We start from the raw sequence: 21656 nt of genomic DNA on the forward strand, positions 1-21656 counted from the left end.
GTGGTCATGTATGGATGTGAGAGTTGGACTGTAAAGAAAGCTGAGTGCCAAAGAATTGATGCTTTTGCACTGTGGTGTTGGAGAAGACTCTTGAGAGTCCCTTGGGCTGCAAGGAGATCCAACAGTCCATTCTAAAGGAGATCAGTCCTGGGTGTTCGTTGGTAGGACTAATGTTTGAAGCTGAAACTCCAATACTTTGGCCACCTGATGCAAAGAGCTGACTCATTTGAAAAGACCTTGATGTTGGGAAAGATTGAGGGCAGAAGGAGAAGGGGACGACAGAGGATGAGATGGTTGGATGGCATCACCGACTCAACGGACATGGGTTTAGGTGGACTCCAGGAGTTGGTGATGGACAGGGAGGCCCAGCATGCTGCAGTTCATGGGGTCGCAAAGAGTCGGACATGACTGAGCGACTGAACTGAACTGATTGGTTCCTTGAAGACACGCTCCTGTACATTTTCAGTCTCGTTCTAAAATGTGCAGACCTTCTACAGAGACAGAGTCATGTTCTTTCCTGTCCTCACCATGTCGGCTGTCAAAACCAGTAACTCAAGCTTCAGCCCCTGCAGAAAAGAGTTTGGCAGTTCCTCAAACAGTTAAACATGGAATTACCATATGACCCAGCAATTCCACTCCTCGGTACATACCCCAAAGAAATGAAAACAAGTACTCAAACAAATACTTATCTAAAAATGTTTATAACAGCAAAGGATGAAAACAGCCCAAATGTCTGTCAATGGATGAATAGGGTATATCCATGTAACAGAACATTATTTGGCCATAAAAACAAATGAAGTACTGATACGTATTACCATGTGGATGAATCTCCATTCTGCTAAGTGAAAGAAGCCAGTCAAAAAGTCATGTTGTATGACTCTATTTGGATGAAATATTTGAAAAAATATTAATCAATCCACAGAAATAAAAAGCAAACCAGTGGATACCTGGGGTGGGAGTGCTTAATGCATGCTGGGTTTTATTTTGGAGTGACGAGATGCTTTGGAACAAGAGAGAGGTGGTAGTTGTACAGCATTATGAATGTACTATGGTTAATTTTACAGTATATAAATTTCACCTCAATTAAAAAATTCTGAAAGCCTATGACCCAATTTTACTCTCCTCTTTCTCCAATCCTCTTCCCCCTATAATCAGAACATCTGATTAACTGAAGTGTTATAAGGATGTTATAAGTGTTTTAAGGACCAGAGCAAGACCTCCAGTTTCAGCACACAGCCACAGATGACCACATTTCATTTTTCAGTTTCCCTGAAGGATGCTGACAGTGTAGAGGCGCCAGCAGAACCAGGGAGGGCAGCGAGAACAGATTTCAGTTTGCTCCTCTGAGTTGTGGAATCTGATAGTTTAAGAGGATGTGATATATCATAAATGTAAGTCCATGCCTGGGAGGAACATTTAGGTCCCACTGCAGAAACACACACAGCAAGCTTCTGGGGAAGTAGCTTGAGAGATGCTTGTAGACTGCAGTGTTTGGCTTCTGCCGTGGCTGCGCCTCTGTTTCTTCCTAATAGAAAAGACTAATGAGGAGGCTGGAGTACTGTACACAAGGATGCTGATTAAACCTCCCTCCTCTGGTCTCCAAGAAGGAGGCATTCTGAGAGCCTATATCTAGTAAACAAAGCAGCAAGACATTACTTAGGTGCTCTGAGAACTGAACAAGGGCTTTCTAGGGCTTGGAAAGTAGCACCGCACACTAGAAAGACCTGGAGGCTCTGGGTATGAACATGGATACGGCCATGGACTAATTGTGTGACCTTGAGAAGCCACGTACCCTCTCTATCCCTCAGTTTTCTCATCTATAAAATAGGAATAATTACACCTACCTCTACCTCATCTGCTCTCATGAGACAGAAATGATACATGTCATTAGAGTATTCAGGAAGTGCTAGGTAATACTCAAATTGTTTGAGAAGTGCTCTGATACCACTACCAACTAATCAGAGTAAAGACCAAAATAAACAGTCCAGTCAGGACGGACACCAGTCATGTCCCACCCATGTTCATGTGCACAAGTACCACGTGGATCTGCCCTGAAATAGCTCATGGTTCACAGGAAGCCTTCAATGGAGAGCAACTATTGCTTGGAAGAGGCAACTAGAAACAGAATTGGCGGGGGAGGGGCGGTGTCTTGTTTCTATAAACACAGATCACCACTCTTACATAGCTCTGGGTATGACAGACAAGGGTGAGCACAAGCTGGAAAAGATGTCTGAAAGCCCCTCTTGCCTGGAAACCCCCTCTTTCTCCTATCCCCACCTCTGTAGACAGGCGATCTCCAAGGAAAGTGGCAAAATGGATCCTGTTTCCCAGATGCTTAAAAAGAAAGCATGACGGAAGTATAAATAGGCACAAGGGACATTTGAAACTGGCTAATAGGGACTTCCCTGATGGTCCGTAGGCTAAGATTTCACCTTCCAATGCAGGGGGTATGGGTTTGATCCCTACTCAGAGAGCTAAGATCCCACATGCCTCGTTGCCAAAAAATCAAAACAGAAAACAGGAGCAATATTGAAACAAATTCAATAAAGACTTTTTAAAAAATTATTAAAAAAACAAACCTGACAAAGCCCTGAATAAAGGGACTACAGAAGCACCACGTCTAGGACTTAAAGAGCTACCCACCTCAAAAAAGAAGAGCATGAACAGGAATGAAGATCAATGCCCTGATTCTTTCATCAAAATAGGATTGCTATGGGGGGAGGTGGGGGCAGGGGAAGGACGTCAGCTAAGCTAACAGCATGTTTAGTAACGTAGTTGAGTCACGTTTTGGCATTGTTTTCAAAAATATATGAAAGATTTATATTCCCCATAATAGAGGGTACACTTCCTGGAACTGTGTGAGAAGGCAGAAACCGATCTCTGACTTTGTTCATCACTCTGCTAGCACAGCGTTTAAGTGTTCGGGCCTGAGTAAATGAACAGATGGATGACTGCATGGATGGCTTATGGAAAAGAGAGGACAGGGTATGTTTAAAGAAGAAAGTGCATATCAGATGGGGTTCTGGAATGCAACTCTGCTCTAAGGAACAACTTGGATGAGATAAAAGATTCTGCCCTAACACAGGAAATGTACATGAAGTGGCTCAGTCATCATCAAGAGAACTCAAAAATGGAGCAAGTGCATTTAGATGAGACCACCACGTTTCCAGGATTCCTCCAGATGCAAGGAAGTTCCCCCTGGAGAGGAAGTGGCTCCACTCTGCCCACAGATCAGTCCAAACACTCCACAGCCACGCCTGATCACCAGCAGATCTCCATCTTTCCCAGTTGGCTAACACTTTGCCCAGTCTTTCTCTCATGGTTCTGTTTCTTTATCTGATCCACCATCTCTGCCTTTCTATTTACTCTAACCCCTTGCTTCCCTGTTTTCGGAAGTGGCTCTGAGTCAGACACGCAGACTGAAACCCTGCTTCCATCATTTACTAGTTGTGTAACACTGGACAAATCATTTAACATTTTTCTATGCCTAAGAAATGAATGATAAGAGTATCTACATCATAAGATTATTGTGAAAATTTGAGGAAAGATTCACATAGAGCAATCACAACAACTCTGGCCCATAACATGTGGTAACTATTACTACAGTTATAGTAGTCTGGCTTAGATATTATTACCTTTATAAAATTATACAGATTAATTCCATATCTCCAAAGTCTTTTTTTGATTCCCAAATTCTTTTGTGCCTATGTGTCCTGCATACCAAACCTCCTGAACCTGATTTCAGTCACCCTAATGTGCCTTTCAATTAATAATAGTATCTAAATTTTATTAAACAATGTGTCAGAACTTTATTTCATTATGTACAATATCTAATTTGATTTCATCACCTCAATAAACTTGTAAGGATATTATTATCCCACTTTACCGACAAGAAAATAGACTCAGGGAGATAAATAATTTGTCCAAATCCAAAGAGTTAGTAAATGGCAAGCAGTTTGTGACTCCAAGTCTTTCTGCAAAAATAAAGCCCCATCTCATCATTCTATGGTCCCTCCGAGTTGTTCCATGTTCATAGATCTAGTATCTCTCGATGGAACTCTGAGCATCTTCATACACTTTCTATCTCTGCTACTCTTATAAGGGCTACCAGCCCTAGTACAGTGTTAGATATGCCATAGTACTCACTAAGTGTTTGTCTGGATGCTCAGAAATAAACACATCCATAAACAGTTCTTTGGTAACATTCTGATTTTTTAACTTGCCCTGCAACCAATAAATAGGCCTAGGATTAATTTACAAAGCTCATGCCTCACAACAAATTCCACCTGTTTGTTGAACAGATATGTCACCGTATTTGCACAGTAGGGACTTAAGAAGTCGCCCAGATGACCCCGTCTTTATGTGAATGGCCTCGAGGATCTAAAGACACATTCCTGCTGAAGGGATCCACCACTGTTCTACCCATTACAGCTGTGAGCAAGCAAATCAGCGTGGCCCTAACATAATAACTAACAGCTGCAGCTTCATTATAATGTACAGTCTGTACAGTCTGTCTCTACAGCCCTCAGCCAGCCCCTCATTATAAACCAGGGTAGCAGTGACCAAGGCCCTCTGTCCTAGCCTGTAGTTCTTTTCAACATGACACAAAAATTCAGGCTATGAATCAGTAATTATATTTAGGAAGAATTATTTCCAAGGACCTTCTCATAACTCAACCATAAAGAAAGAACTGGGATGATTTGTTTTATACTTTTCATTCACAGAGAAATATCTGGGGAGAAGGTTTTACAGGAAAACAGCTCAGATTTTCATTGCCAAATACCAGAAAAACAAGTATCTTTGTTCTGTTTCAAATTATTATACTTTTCTATCTGATTTTTAAATTTTTTTTTTCTTTATAGTTCCCATTTGCTTTAGAGATAAACATGAGGACCGTTTACGGGGGCTCTTTCAAAGAACTGACCTTGTTTGCGAAGTCACGGAAGAGACATTTGGTTTATGGCCATCACAGACATAATGGGTCTGATAATGATAGAGCTGCTAAATTATGATCTGAACTTGGAAATAAAAGAGAGGAAGTTGCAAGGATCCTATTTTCAAGACAATGTCCCTGAACATGTCCTTGCAAATGAGAACAAGTAAGAAGAAATGAAGAGAATATACGATGTTCAGACAAGATTATTTCTAAACAGAACGCCTTTCAGCATTTTCTGTGACAAGTCAGCAGCTCTTTAAATGAGCCCCTCGCAATTTCAGAGCTGCACCTGGTTTAATCGATGACTCTTGTCATTTCCTCACTGGCTGGTGCAAACCAGTCCCATTTCACTACGCACAGAGAACACTGATGGCACGGAGACATTGAGCTATAGCATCCATTCATTTATTCAGTATCAGTTTCTCTCTAACCCTTGTGTAGTGGTGGTTGGGAGGCACATAAAAAATGGTAAGATTTGATCCTTACCCTCCAGCATCTCATTTGCAGAGATAACACAGAGACGTGTGAAACGGTGACAAAGCCATATGGAGCTGCAGGTGGTCAGCACCTAAATGAGTGGGGCAGATGCCACCCTGCGAGTTCAGAGGAGTTTGGAAACTCTGGAAAGAGCCTCATAGAAGAAAAAGAGTAAGAGTTGGAGCTTGTGCAATGTGAAACCTGTAAAGGGGGTGGGGCTTCCCCCCAGAAAGGGAATGGTGTTCACAACTCTTGTATTTAAGAGTGAACACTGCCTACTCATGCAGCTGAGAGGGAACCACACTGCCTAGAGCAGGGTTACGTGGAAATAGCTGAGGTACGCCCATAGGTCAGTAGAGTAGGATCCTGAAATACCTTGAATCTTCAATATGTATCTTTAGTACATCTCAAATTATTAAAAATGGCTTACATTTTAAAGTAACTGGTCAAGAAACGATTAAGTTCCACATACACCAAAAACTTGTACAACATTTATTTATAACAGCCACACAGTGAAACAATGCAAATGTCCATCAACAGATGAACGGACAGTTTATATCCACACAATGGAATATTATTTGGCAATAGAAAAAATGAAAAGCTGACAGATGCTGCAAAATATACGAAGGCTGAAAACATTATGTTCAGTGAATGAAGATATTGTACATATACACAGCAGAGTATTACTCAGCCATTAAAAGGAACAAAATTAGGTCATCTGGAAAAACATGGATGGACCTAGAGACTGTCATACAGAGTAAAGTAAGTCAGAAAGAGAAAAACAAATACTGTATTTTAATGCATATGTGTGGAATCTGAAAAAAAAAAAAACTGGTATAGACAATCTTATTTACAAAGCAGAAATAGAGACACAGACAGAGAGAACAAATGTATGGATGCCGAGGGGGAAGGAGGGTTGGGATGAATTGGGAGGCTGGGAAGGACATAAATCACTACTGACATCATGGATAAAATGGGTAACTAACGAGAAGCTACTGTATAGCACAGGAAACTATGCCCGGTGCTTTGTGGTGACCTAAATGGGAAAGAAATCCCCAAAGAAAGGATATGTGCATACGTATAGCTGATCCACTTTGCTGTACAGTAGAGACTAACAAGACATTGTAAAGCAACCACACTTCAATAAAATCTTTTTAAATAAAATAATTTTAAAAATAAAAGAAGCCAATCACAAAAGACCACATATTGTAAGACTGGTTCCATAGGTATGAAAAGTCCAGAACCGGTAAATCCACAGAGACAATACTGGGGAAATTGGGTGCAGGGAGGAGAGACTGCTAATGGGCATGAGATTTCTTCCTGGGGTGATGTGACAGTTATACGACTCTGTGGTTTGACAGTTATAGTTCAAACCACAGAACTACATGCTGTAAATGGGTGAACTGTATAATTTGTTGTTGTTTACTCACTAAGTCGTGTCCCACTCTGCAAATTGTATGGTAGATACATGAATTATATCTCAATAAAGTTTCTAGTTAAAAAAAATAACTATTAAATAAGGTAGGCTCCAGGGAGTAGGCTCGAAGAGTCTGGTGTGGAGGGAAACTTACAGTGTCACCAGTATGTTTACAATCAGTACAGCCTAGTTGGAACTATAAAGGCAGAAGACTGAATTTCCCTTAGCACACTCTGGCTCTTTTTACAAATATAGGCCTTTTAATTTCCTAAACCTGCTAACCTCTAATTTTAAATTTACTTTGATTTTTCAAAGAAAAAATAATTGTGAGGTTGGTCATGGATATATGTATACACGTCCTGGGGAATCCCTGACACATACACCATGTTCAATCATTTCTGACCACTCCCCAGGTCCCTCTTGATTTCTGGAGGAACTGGGGTTATTGAATTTCAATTCACCCAGCGACCGTTTATTGAGTGTCTGTCTTGGGGCAAGTACACAGGTTACAAAGGCTAGGCAAGGGTGGGGAGAGGAATAAGAAAGGCATTCCTACTTCAAAGGACTTGCCACCCTGAGAGAGATAGTACACCTTTCTTTTCTCCTCTGGCCTTGGGGATTCTCCAGGCAAGAATAATGGAGTGAGTTGCCATGCCCTGCTCCCAGAGATCTTCCCAACCCAGGGATCGAACCCAGGTCTCCCGTATTGCAGGTGGATTCTTTACCATCTGAGCCACCAGGGAAGCTCTCTTTTAAGACAGAGACTTAATAAAGGGAAATGGTGCCCTGTTACAAACACTGGCTGATCAGGGCAATAATTTCACCTATTATTTCTCAAAGTAGCTACATAAAAATCACCTTGCTGCTCTGTGATGACCTAGAGGGGTGGGATAGGGGGTGGGTGGGAGGAAGGCTCAAGAGAGAGGGAATATACGTATACTTAAAGTTGATTCACATTGCTGCACAGCAGAAACAAACACAACATTGTAAACAAATTCAAACTAATTCTTTTAATTAAAAAAAAAAATTACCTTGGAAGTGTATGTCAACAACACAAATCCTAAGCCCCATCCCAAACTAGTGAACTGAAGTTTCTGAGAGGAAGGCTGGGAAACATATATACCCATCTAGTGTTAACTGCATCCCACCCTGCAAAACGCAACCAATTTAAGATGCTGAGATTGTTCCCAGAAAATATGTGACTCTGTGTAAATAACTAGATGAGCCTTTCCCCAGCTACATTCTGCAGAATACCAGTTCTTCAAATAGTTAACAGGCATTCACTGGGGGAGCAAAAAATGGGTTCTGAGGTCAAATGACTTAGGGATATCTTTGGGTTAAATAAGCTGTAACTGGTTTATTTATCACAGAATGCAAGAGATTTGAAAGGCCTACTGTGTGCTGTGAAAGGGCACTGAACGTGGTCATTATCAAACTTACTTGATAACTAGAGACCAACCCCTTTTTCTTTCTATATCAATGGACATACTAAATGAATAGGTAAAAACTCCTGACAAAATTAAGAGAGGGAGATACGCTGGGAAAAAAAAAATTATGATCTTCTACTGCTTAACAGAAAAAGAAGCATATATAACAGAATAAGATTTTAAAAATGGTTTTTCCTTCTGATGACTATTTAAGCAATATCCCAAATGCCCTTCTTGGTAGTCTGGTTGTCACCAGGAAAAATACTCATTTACTGAGGAAGAGGATGTTTAAAAATCAATTTGAAGATTTCTTTGCTAAGGAGGTCCTCAAGACCAAAGCTAGCAGACTATGGCGTGTTTCCTGGGCTCGAGATGGAGACGGCTAGAACATAATTACTGTGCAGCCAGCTCCTGGTCTCCGGGCATCCTGGATCTCCGGAACAAAACTATTTCACAACCCTGGGATGAAGCCAAGTAATTTTCTTAGCCAGGAATCAAGATCAAGCGCTGGAAGACTGAAGCCCTCAGAATCTGGACACTGTTTTTAACTTGAGCTCCTTGGGGTTAATTCAAAAGGCATCAGAAGAAACGGCCTAGTTTTCCAATCTCAGTAGCATACAACTAACCAGTCAGTCACCCAAGCCAGAGTGGAGTGGTTCATCCCAGACTCTGCTCCCTTCCTAAGCTAATGAGTTATTAAACCTGCTGCATTTATGACTTAAATATTTCTCAGTCCGCCTCCTCTTCTATTCCCACTGCTACTGCCCTACTTGAGGCCTCCATGATCTCACACCTGGACTATTTCAAGAGCTTCCTAATTGAACTCTGCCTGAATTCTCTCTCCTCAAATCCATCTTCTACCCTGACCTATGCACATCGGATCACACCACTTTCCATTTAAAAACACTTCAATACCTCCCAATTACCTGCTGCAAAGAATCTTTCCCAAAGAGTGTTCTACAGAACATTAATGTAATATCTGGGCTTCATTCAAAAGGCCCTTTTGAAATTGAAGGTCAGTGTCATTACCTGTTGGTACAATAAAGAGCACTACCCATCAGAGTCTGATCTGTCCCCCAGTATTGCCAAAAGGTCCAATAATTTTTTTGGAGAGTCAGGACACAGAAGAAGCCCCAATCAATAAATCAGGAAATGCTTCCAGAATCTATCCATGTGCTTGGCTGGGGGATCTCGGAAGTTATTTTAACAAAAATGCGTAGGGGATGAAGGACACTTCTTACACTTATAAAGAAATGGTAGATAATTGCAACACTTTGCTGTACACCTGAATCGTTGCAAATCAACTATACTTCAACTAAAAAACATTTTTAATTTTTTTAATAAAAGAAATGGTATAGTTTACAGCCAGAGCCTGATGAATATCTCCAAGTTTTCTCCAGGAAGGCAATCTTGAACTTCAAAAGTATCCTCTTCAATTGAATATGTGGAGGTGAGGTTTTATGTTCACAGAATCTTGGCAAGCCCTAAATTAGGAAGTGAAAATCAAATACCCTAAGAATCTGATAGATCATAACTGACAAAATTCTGGTTGAGTTTTCCAGAACAAGATCTCTGATATGTGTTTCCTTGAAACATCGTCAGGAAATCTTCTTACTAAACTAGTCAGTAAGTTAGACAAATCTTAAGCATTTGAGTTGGCTGCTGGCTGGCATTTTGAAAGCCAGCTTCTCTATGTAAATGCAACACTCAAACGAAAAGTCTAACAACCAGTTGCACATCTTACAGTCAGAACATATTTTACTTACAAGGAATATGAATCAAAACATTCACAGAAACTAGGCTATGCATTTTCTTTTATTTTTCTTTTTTGTGTTCTCTCTTTTCCTTTCTCTTAAAAATTTTTGGAGAGGTCCACCCCCACTAAGTTTGGCACGTGGCATGAAGAACTTCTTTTAGCTACTTTTATACCAGTGTGTATTTCAAAACTAGGCGAAACTATCATACTAATCAATGCACTACTCAGTCCTAATAAAATCCTGATAGTTATAATATCTTGCATAGTTTGCATAGTTCTTTATTTTGTAGCTTTGATCCAAGGGGTTTGAAACACATACACAAACATATGCACACACACACACACACACACGCACACACAATTCAGAATAACATAGCTGATGAAAGCATCTATAATAACAAAAGGTAATAGTATACTTCAATTATAAGACCTACCTCATCTTGCCTCAACACTGCACTCTGCACTAGCAATAATTAAAGAATTAGATCTATAAAATTAATATGAGAAACTAATATCTAAAAATAATATATAAGTACATAAATTTTGAAAATGAAAACATTGTGTTCATTTAATATGTTTCCCAGCTTAGCTTTAGTATTTAAAGACTTAATCAGCACCTTTCTGCTGAGTATACCCATGGACCAAGCACATACTCTTCCAAGAATAAACATCTGATCCTTAGAAAGTGAAAGTGAAGTTGCTCAGTCGTGTCTGACTCTTTGCAACTCCATGGACTGTAGCCTACCAGGCTCCTCTGTCCATGGGATTTTCCAGGCAAGAATACTGGAGTGTGCTGACATTTCCTTCTCCAGGGGATCTTCCCAACCCAGGAATTGAACCTGGGTCTCCTGCTTTGCAGACAGATGCTTTACCATCTGAGCCACCAGGGAAGCCTCTGATCCTTAGAATTTTATTCAAATAAACCTCAGCTGAGACAGGGCAGTCATTTTATTCTTTATCATCTGAACTGGCTCTCTGCTGATGCACTGGCACTGTTCTGTAGCAATAAGGACCAGCTCTCACCAGTGAAAACAGCCTGACTCTGACCCTGCAGACACTGCTGGAGGCAAAGAGAAAAATCTTCTCCCCAGAGTCCTTACATTAGGAGTCATAATTTTTAGAGAGGTGAGGCATCTGCCATACATGGCAGGTAACCACCACTGTAATAACTAATCTGTTCTAGTGAGAGTGGTGAAGCAAGAGATCAAGATGAGCACCAAGCAACAGGAGACCCTTCTGAAGCTCCAGACACTGGAAGGACATGGTCTTACCATCTCCCAGTGAAGAATTCATGTGTCCCATCCTTGGCCAACTGGTCCACCAGTCAGGATTAGTGCTCTTTTGATCTCAGGACTTCCAGCACATCATCAGTATAAGAACTCTCCTCCCTGTACATTTCTCTAATGATGGGAAACAAGGGCCTTCACTATGCCCATCCTATCCTAATCCCTTTACCAGCTTCCAGAATCCCAACAGTTTCACTTGCTTCCCCCAAAGAGACTTCCAAAACTTCGAATTTAAGTATAATGCACACCCTGAAACATGCCATATACATATGCAACTCAATGGATTTTCACAAATTTTACACAGCATAACCACTAAGCAGTCAAAATGGACTTTTTAATAGAGACACAGAAGATCTATTTAACTTTACTGAAAATGGCAAAGCCTGGCCTCCAACTTAGTAGTTTCCATTGGCTTCCTATAAACCTTGCTAAACACAATTGTGCTTTAACACTATAAAGGGAACACTCCTCTCAGCATTCCCACCCCCACCCCACTAAGTCAATACATCTTTTAATAAGGAGCCTGTCATCAAAATGGTAAAATCTCCCAATGCTAATCCTTACTCCCACCAAGCCTCCCACAGTTTTATGTGCTAGGAATCACAATGTGATGACATTAGGAGGGCTCCTAAGAATTAATTTTGGTCCGGTCACAACAGTGGAACAGAGCTGAGCCACAAACTGGTCTCATCCCTGCTTTTCTATATCTGCTCATTATCTACAGAGATCTTAGTGGATTGTCATGGAAGCCCACACAGCTTAGTTTCTCGAGCTTTCTCCACTAAACTAGTATGTAAATCTCTTATTTTCCTCCATTGCTAGACCTTGTTGAAGTAATCCAAATCTTAATTTTTAAGAAAAGTATTAAAATCCAGGTCTCCATTTTTAGTAGAACTATGAAAACAGTGACACATGTGAAAGCCGACTCACATCTCCAGTGAACAGTGATCAACAGCAGCACCTCTGGAGCTTTGCTGGCATCTTCAGAGGTGTGTTTTAGAAATGCCTTCAGAATGCATGCTTAGTTGACACAACTATATTCAAACAAGGACCATTAGTAGTGCGAATAAAAGCAGTGTCCCCCTCCAGATGAGCCTCCACTCTTTCCCACTCTGCTCTTACACTGCATGAGTGGCCTATAAGCCCTACTTGTTGGCTTCTGGTTGGGTTTGGCCAGTGGGAGCCCCAGCAGAGTTCAGAGTGAGGGGGCAGAAGGAGACTGGGGTATTTATTCCCTAGCTTCCTCCCTTAGACTGGCTGCATCCCTCCAAAGGCAAAGCTGGATCCTTCTTAATTAGCCTTCTTGACAGGACTCAGTCCTCCTAGGTTTCCATAATCATGCCCTTCTCTGGCCCCACTGAATCTAAGGGTGGTAACAACTCTGCAGTTACAGTCATGGGGGTACTCTGCTATCCCTTGTGGTTTCTTTTCACCCTAACAACTCCTCAATTTATTAAACCATCTCAAATTGTCCTAATTTGAGGATGCTATCAGTGTTTTTGGTGGAGATTCTGAGTGATACAAGCTGTCCCCCCAGAACATGTCATTTCCTTTTACCTTTTACAAATATTGCTGTCCCTTTTCTTTTACCTTTTAAAAATATCACTACTGAATTATGCAAGTATTTTCCTGGATAGGAAGCTCATGGAGATGACTCAAAAATAAGAAAGAATGAAAATGGAACTTGGGTCACTCTTGGTTAGAGTCAAATGTACCATCAACATGCAGATGTCATCAAGACCTGCATACAAATAACAAAAACGCTAACATTTTCCTAAAACACAGGATCTCTTTCTGACATTCTCGAGTATCGAGCTTTTAATGTTCATTTAAGTTTTATGGATGCATTATCACTTTAATCCATCAATGACTGGGGATTGCAAACCATATCAGAAAGCAATAGCAAAAAAAAAAGCTTGAAAGAAATGACAATTTTAATCTGGATTTCAATCCTAGATAAAGAGCTCACCATTTGGGTCAGAGAGCAATCTATTCTCTATCGTGGAGGTTCTCCCAACTCCCAATTGCTTTGTTAGCTGTCAAGCAAGCACCATACAAAATAATTTGCTTATACCATTCTTCACTGGTTTATTCCATTTTTTAAAATATTATTAATGCTGGAATTTGACATTGTAGAAAGAATACTGCTCTAGAAAGCACTATGAGGAGGTTCTAGGGACAATTCCACCACAAATTGTCTGGGTCATTCTGCACAAGTTGCCCCACCCCTTTGAACCTCAGTTTTGTTTTTTTTTCCTTTAATAAAATAAACAGTGGGGGGGGATGCAAATCTCTGTGGGATTTTTAAAATAAAAATATTACAACAGAGAGTAAATAAATTTTTCCTATGAAATCTGGAGGTTACAGCTCAAAGCTGCTTCCCTTGATCAAGAAAGTTCTTTGAAGTCTTATATTTCACATTAACACCTTGAGCTAATTTGGCTTATTCTCAATCAAAAAAGAATGTTTATATTTTATTTTAATATAAAAATGTTTTAAAATACTCACCAATATCTATAAATCTTGAAATGTACTAACCCCAGCGATTGCAGTTCTAGGAAACTATTTTGGGGACACGCCCCATGTATAAACAAAGATTCATATGTAAGAAAATTAACTATTATAACACTTATATTCAGGATTGAAAATGGAATACATCCTAAATCTATCAGTAGACTAAATTCATTATGGTAATTCCACCCTACACACTCATTATGTCATTCAGTTGTTAAAAAGAATAGATTGATAGGGAAAAATACCCATGGGATATTTTTAGGTAAAGAAAGCAAATCACAGAATAATATTTATTATGGTCTCATTTATATTTTTAAAATTACAAATAGGATGTGTGTGTTGTAAGTATGTTTTCCTAAATGTCAATGTATTGTGTTAGCTGGTAAAGAATTCGCCTGCAATGCGGGAGACCTGGGTTTGTTCTCTGGGTTGGGAAGATCCCCTGGAGAAAGGAAAGAATACCCAGTCCAATATTCTGGCCTGGAGAATTCCATGGACTGTATAGTCCATGGGGTCACAAAGAGTCAGACATGACTGAATGACTTTCACTTTCACTTTTCATAGGAAAAGAAGGTCTGAAGATATACCCATTAAACTGTTAAGAACAGCAACCTTTGAGGAAGGGATTAGGTGGGATATAGTCAAGGAAGACAAATTTTTCACACTCTATGGCTTTGTATTGCTTAAATATTTTTTCCTAAATACTCCACTCCACTGAATTTAAGATGACAAGGATTTTAAGACTCAACATCAGATTATGTGTCACTTAGGGGAAAACTACTAATAAAACTATGAGATGTCAGACTTCCCTGGTGGTACAGTGGATAGGACTCCACCTGCCAATGCAGGAGACACAGGTTCAATCCCTGGTCCGGGAAGATTCCACATGCTTCGGGCAACTAAAGCCTGAGCACCACAACTGAAGAGTAGCCCCCACTCATCACAACTAGAGAAAGCCTGGCAGCAACAAAGACCCAGCACACAAAAAATAAATAAATAATCTTTAAAAAACTATGAGATGTCATTAATTTAAGAGGCAGCCCCTTTTCAGACGTATTAAAATGTGTGTGTGTGGGGGGGTAGGCCTTAGGGTCAATAAAATACAATATATAACCTCAGAAATTTACAATACAGAAGAAAACTAACATTGGTACTCAAGGAAGATACATCATATTTATATACCAAATTTTTAGTCTTCAGTTAGCTAATAATAAAATGTGACCATCAAGAGAATCTTCTCTTTCTAAAATCAAGTATCTACCTAGCCTTTCTGGACCTGTGTGGTTTTACCTCTTACTCCACAGCATTCTCATACTTCTCAACAGGCCCAGATCATCGTGGTAACTATGAAATGTTCTGCACTTCTCTACCTTATCAATGTCACCTACATAATATAAATATATAATTCCACCCCTACATTCTAAGCATCAACAATATGAGATTAAATGTGAGATTATTTGAAAATCTAATAATAAGTTAATTCTACCTCTTGGATCATTAAAGTCATTGAATCAAATAAACCCCAAGACATTAATCTCTGGGACATCTGTTGAAATTGCATATTAAGCTATCAATAATGACTTTCTGGAGAGGGAAATGGCAACCCACTCCAGTATTCTTGCCTAGAGAATTTCAGGGACACAGGAGCCTGGTGGGCTGCCGTCCATGGGGTCACACAGAGTCGGACATGACTGAAGCAACTTAGCAGCAGCAGCAGCAATAACTCTCTGGAAATAAACTGGGGAACTAATTTGTTTATTCACTAACTATTTCAGCATGATGGTCATCATACTTTACTTGCTTGATGATAAATATTTGCCTCCAACTCTTACTTCAAAGAATATTTAAGGGAATATTTGCTTTGGGGCTGAAGTAAATATTCTTTACTCTTTCATCTTTCATTAGTGGCCTTTTGCTTTATCATAGAGGAAAATCATACAATTGTATCAAATGAAGTTTTAAAAAATAATGAATGTCTCCTAGAATTTATTCTATTCCTGGGGTTTTCCTACTGACCAATTATTGTTTTCAGTATACCCCAAAGGATAATAATGCTGAGCTGAAGAAGTTTGTAAAGCAAGAAAACACCAAACAGTAAACATTCTTGATAACTAAATCACAAAACAATTATTGAAACTTTTTTTTTGTCAATACTCTCCTAGTATACAAGTAAGAAGGAAAGTGAAAGTGTTAGTCGCCCAGTCCTGCCTGACTCTTTGTGACTCCATCCATGGCCTGGAGCCCACCAGGATCCTCTGTCCATGGGATTTTCCAGGTAAGGATACTGGATTTGTTTGCCATTTCCTTCTCCAGGGGATATTCCTGACCCAGGGGTTGAACCTGGATCTCCTGTACTGCGGGCAGATTCTTTACTGACTGAGCTATCAGGAAACCCCGAGACAGACATAATTTAAAGAAGAAATATACTTCTCCTCAATCATCAATAAGAGATAGGAGAAACTTACTTCTCAGAAAGCTTTTGCCTTTGATTTATTTTACCTTAGAGCTGAGACTCAAGTGTTTCCAGCTCGAATTGCTATGAGCTAGAAGTGCATGTGGGTTTTGGCAAGCAAATGAGCAATAGGAAAAGCATCCTTTTTTGGCTTATAATGTTAAAATTCTAAAATTTAAAAAAATCTCCCTTTTAAAATATCTAGTCCTTTCAAAGATGTGTGCCACACACACCTTTCTCCTTCAAAGATTCTGAAAAAAACTCAAGGTCCAAATCCCAATCCCTTATCACAAAACACTGCAGGAATTGATCATTTCAAAAAGCAAATGTCATATGGTGGCATCTGTATCCCAACTAAAGAAACTGCTTATCAGCAAATAGAACAGGATTTTGGATTTGAAGAAAACTTAGAAATTATCTAGTCAAACCTCTTTGTTTTACAGGGGGAAATATTGAGGATTAGAGTGATTACATGACTTGTCCAAGGTCACTGCTAGTCCAAGACCTCCAACTCCAGCACTTTTTCAATTACATTCCTTCACCCACTCTTCTGAAAAGACAATAAACCAGTTGACCAACTGTAAGGCCTTAGGAGACCAGTGTGTACTTTCACCTGTCAGCTACTACAATACTTTTGGAAATCACTGTCAAAAGCCACACCATCACTCTGAAAATAGACCACAGGATTTGGTGGGGATATCAAAACCTGCTGAGGAATGAATATGTTTTGTTCCAAAAAGCATAAGTATATTCATTATATGTTTAATAATAATAACAAAGACCACAGTATATGTTTCAAGGGCTTTATACATAATTTTTGAAACCACCCCAGATGCAGGTTCCATTATCATTGACACTTCAGGGATGTGGAAACTGATGCCCAGAAAATTTATGTACCCAGGGCCACAAGCCAGAAAGTAGAGGACCAGGATTTAATTAATCCCTGACAATTCTGACTGAGTCTGTTTTACATCACACTAATACATCACATACACATGAATCATTACACAAAATACAAAAAGTAAACTTGACATTGTCCGTCTCATAGACATGTTTAGTAGAAGATAAATTTTTTTTTAAGTTTTATGGAGGTTAAAAAAGACTGAGAGATACTTTTAATTACAACCTGATCACTCACTGAACTTTTCAACAAATCGATTAATACAGTCATAACAATGACAATCAGATTCTTTTTCCTGTATGATGCTCAAGCTGAAAAGAAAAGAGGGATTACAGAATTATATAAACAAAAAAGGTAAAATAAGAGGACTAAGTTATTCACAAACTATATGATCAAGCTCCTAAATGATTGGCAGCTGCCAGTATTCCCATTAAGATGTACTCAGATCAATACCCTTGAACAAAAAGGAATTAAAGCAAATTCAAAACATCCTGCTTTAAATGGAAGACTTTTCAATATTTCTGACAACAGATGCACGAGAAAAAAATAGGATATAGGAAGTACTGATACTGCATCACCATTTAAGAGAGAGAAAAATATTTATTGCCCAAACCACACATTTGTGCTTTAAAAAAATTACATAGATGTAGAGTAAAAATAAGGATTGGTCTATTTCGATCTTAAAAACTGTCATGTGAGCTATCTGGGCCACTTTCCTTTTGATTGGGCCACACTGTTTTATCTTAGACTCTTCAAAGTCCTAAAAGTTCAAAGTCCAAGGCATAAAAATCTACAGCTCCCATCTGCTTGCCATTATTTTATGTGAACTGTAAACTCCCTCAAGTTTACACACTACTAGTGCCCCATCCTCAATAAACGAGATCCTAGGCATCTGCTCAACCTGGCCTCACTTTCTGTAGCAGTTGTTGCTGAGTTCACAGTCCGCATGACCCGATACAAACACACCACAGGCACCTAAATCAGCCCAGTTTAGATCAGCATACAGAGTCTCTATCTACACAGCCTTCTTGGTATAATTTTGAACTTAGAGTCATGGAAATCTGAGCTCATGACTTGATTATTATAAAGGACTAGTGGGAGATGGAAGTAACAGAACACACACAGCACATTTAGTTATGTCTCCTCGTCTTCCCTGGGGGGCTTAGCTTACGTAGGTAAGGGATGTTTAAGGGAGATGATGGACTGACTGTTGAGAAACTGTCCACATAGAAGGAATATCCAAGTTGAACTCTGATGGAAAGGGAAGGACTAGGGCAAACGGCCCATCCTCACCCTAAAAGCGTGGGTTTTTTGTTTTTAATCATCAGTGCAGATCTTCCTACAGAGCGACACATGGAGTCTCAAGACCACATCCTGAAATCCTGATTGACTCATCATAATTGAATAGGAAGCAGAACACTAGCAGGAAAGGAGATACAGAAGCCCCTAGTGAAAGTCAGGGATTGATCCTAATGTTTCCCTTTGTCACTTGAAAATGGAAAGTATCAAGAAATAGGCAAAACTGATGACCTCAGAGAGGCAAATTCATGGGTTCTGACCAGATCTAAGGAACTTCTCTCATTAGCTCCACGACAATTATATTGAGAAATCATTTCAATATATATTTTAGAAAGCTATCATTGCTAAGGATCAATTCAGGAGAAGGTTCTATTCATCATTTAACAGACAAAACAAACACCAAAATTGCTAAGTAAAACAAGTTGACTTCCATAGTCAAATTTATCACACAGACCATAAGCAGAACTTTGTTTTCCTCTCTGGTCAGTGATGATTTCTTTCACAGGACAGGCCTGACTATTTGGAAATAGGCCAGAAAGACTCTCCAACCCCAGAAAGAATCTTCTGATCCACCAAACCCTAAAGACCACTGGTCTAAACATTTCCAAAAGAAATCTAATCCTCAGTAACCCTAGAGTGTTTTTCCAAAGATCCTGAAACACACAAAGCCTTCTGTTTGAAGTTTATCCTCCTTCCTAACAAACACAAGGACATATCTTCATATTTTAAAATCTTATTATATCTTTAAAAGTAGCAATCATTTATTCTCTTGAGGATGTGTTGCTTTTCAACCCTCTTGGGTATCTTTATCTTAAAAGCAGTTAAGGTTTCTTCTCCAAAAGCTCTATGGCAGAAATCATTCACTTAGAATTAACCATCAGTTAGCAAAGCATGGAGAGTATCTAAACGTGCGTGTCCGTCAATGGAGGCAGGTGAGCATTGTGTGTACACCTACGGGCACACAGACATGTAGGCAAACACATACAGTTACACGGCTTATAGAAAATGAATCGTTTAAATAATTAACATACAGTTATCCTTATACTATGTAAGTAGATATAAATTTACATGTGTTTTTAACATATACATTAGATTTTATAAAATTTACCTTTGCTTTAAGAGTTCTAATAGTATTAATTAAAACACCATGGTTCCTTTCTATGACTGAAAACACTTCAAAGAATATATTTCCCTCCCTAGTAAATGCCTTGAATTGTGATCTGATCATCTGTTTTACTGAAAAAGATCAGGTCTCTCTCCCTCTACTTTCATATTTAAGCATTTGAAAATGGAATAAATTATGTCAGAAAAATCAGCTATTAATTTTATGGGCAATTAAGCCTGGCTTCATGTTACAAAGTACTCTTAACAGTGTGAACTTCATTTAAAATGCTCGAAATTCCAGAAGGTCCATGTAGGAGCTTTCAGTTTTGCAAAGCACCTCCTGCACAGGCCAGTTTAGTCCCCTGTGTTCAATATTTCATCAAGTGAGAACAGGACTTCACAGAATGCAAGACACAGTAGCAGGTTTAGAATGACATACTTACGTATATATACAACAACAGTCTGAAATGATACACAGTAATATGTCAATGGCAATTATCTCTGGGTAGATTTTAGGTAACTTTTTCTACTTAGCTGCTTCTGCCACTATCTCTACAAGAACTTCCCTCCTACTGTTGATATAATAACCCCTGATGCATGAAAAAAATTTTTTCATATACTGATTTCACAAACATCAAAATACACAATGAATCCATTTATAAAATGTGTTTATCAAGGAGCAGATCTGTCAAAATCAATCGTGCATCAGATAAAAAACACTGTGTATACTGGGGGCTCAGCCAGTGAAAAGTATCTTGGGTTCTAAGAGCTGCATGAAGACCCAGTGAGGGCAGGGAAGGTGGAATGAGGCAACCTTCCCATAGGAGACAATATAGACAGGCTGCTCGTGATGGATGTAACTGACCTGGGCTGGGTGTGGACTCACCACACTATCCCCTACACACTTCATCTTGCACGTCAAGGGAACAAAAGGAGTGTCGTGACGTTCTCCATGAAACCTCCACTCCTGTGTGGGGCCCGGCTATGGGACACCGAAAAGTCTTCTGTATGAATGCTTCCTTATAAACCTAAATGATGCTGACACTTCACCACCGTTTTAGAAACCAGAGCAGAAGTTAACAGACTTGTCCAAAAAGGTTCCAAAGGACTCCTGTCTAAAATGCCCAGACTTAAGTGTGTTGCAGCAAGGCTCCTGTTCCTCTCTCTTTGTATTATACACACAGTACGTAAAACACAGAGAGTTACGAGCAAAAAATCTAGCGTACCAGGAATATACTATCTACCTCTAGACCAGACCTTAGGAAAAAGCCTCGCATCACAGTGCCAAAACCTCTTTCATACTACGGGGAGGTGAGGTGCTAACAGTGTACAATAAGCCTTTGTTCTTATTCAGAATAAATGATCAGTTCCCAGGTGAGATGATCTTATGACAGGCTGACTGGGTGAACACACTGAATAGAATCACTTATGACAGGTAAAACCCCGCACACCCCACAAAGACATCTGCAACAGCGCAGAGTGCTGGGACACTTGTGGGTGGCTTCCCCAACCCCCCAAAGAGAAGCGCCATGCTCAGCGTTCAGTGCCTGTGTATTCTCGGCCTGCAGCTGGCCATCAGCACACCTATCCACCAGACCTGTTCCGAGAGCTTAGCTTGCATCTGGGCAAACCCCACACTTACAGCCATAAATGCATTGGCATTGAGAAAGACTGCAGAGGATGTGGCTCTCCAGGTGTGGCTTTATTTTTCACTTCACCGGGTCAGCTATTTAGGCCTAGTCTTCTCCATTGGCTTGAAGCTTTGTTCACACCATCTCGGGTAACACATCACATTATTCTTCCTTATAAAAACAAATAAACTCAAATGAGCATTCACAGACAGTTCACCCCTCTGAACACCTCTGCCTTCCCCCTCAGATTTATGGGACATGCTTCTGATCCCACCCATCAGAAAGCCTCCCCTACTTTTAACTCAGGATGGTCCAGGTATCTTTCTCAGTTCCTTGGGTTTCCCACCTGCCTGGCCTCCACGGACATGCCCGGCCCCAGGAGCTCAGCCTGCTGGCCACCATCAAGTCAGCGGGAGTAGGGCACTGCGGTAGCCAGCACTTCCTGCCATCAACTAC

At 39.9% G+C, this 21656-nt stretch overlaps 1 protein-coding gene and 1 non-coding gene across 2 annotated transcripts in view; both read right to left on the reverse strand.

Moving 5' to 3' along the window:
- Positions 1-21234, reverse strand: part of CACNB4 (calcium channel, voltage-dependent, beta 4 subunit) — a 143137-nt gene extending 121903 nt beyond the window's left edge. Inside the window, exon 1 of the mRNA XM_010839996.1 lies at positions 21212-21234. Within this exon, the coding sequence (XP_010838298.1) occupies positions 21212-21217 (6 nt within the window). The 5' untranslated portion in view covers positions 21218-21234. The remainder of the gene's footprint in view (positions 1-21211) is intronic.
- Positions 10832-10903, reverse strand: TRNAC-GCA. The gene has a single exon. It is a non-coding gene; the product is annotated as a tRNA-Cys (tRNA).
- Positions 21235-21656: the final 422 nt, after the last annotated feature.

The sequence above is a fragment of the Bison bison genome, unplaced genomic scaffold (assembly GCF_000754665.1).
Source record: "Bison bison bison isolate TAMUID 2011002044 unplaced genomic scaffold, Bison_UMD1.0 scf7180017864139, whole genome shotgun sequence".
Taxonomy (NCBI): domain Eukaryota; kingdom Metazoa; phylum Chordata; class Mammalia; order Artiodactyla; family Bovidae; genus Bison; species Bison bison.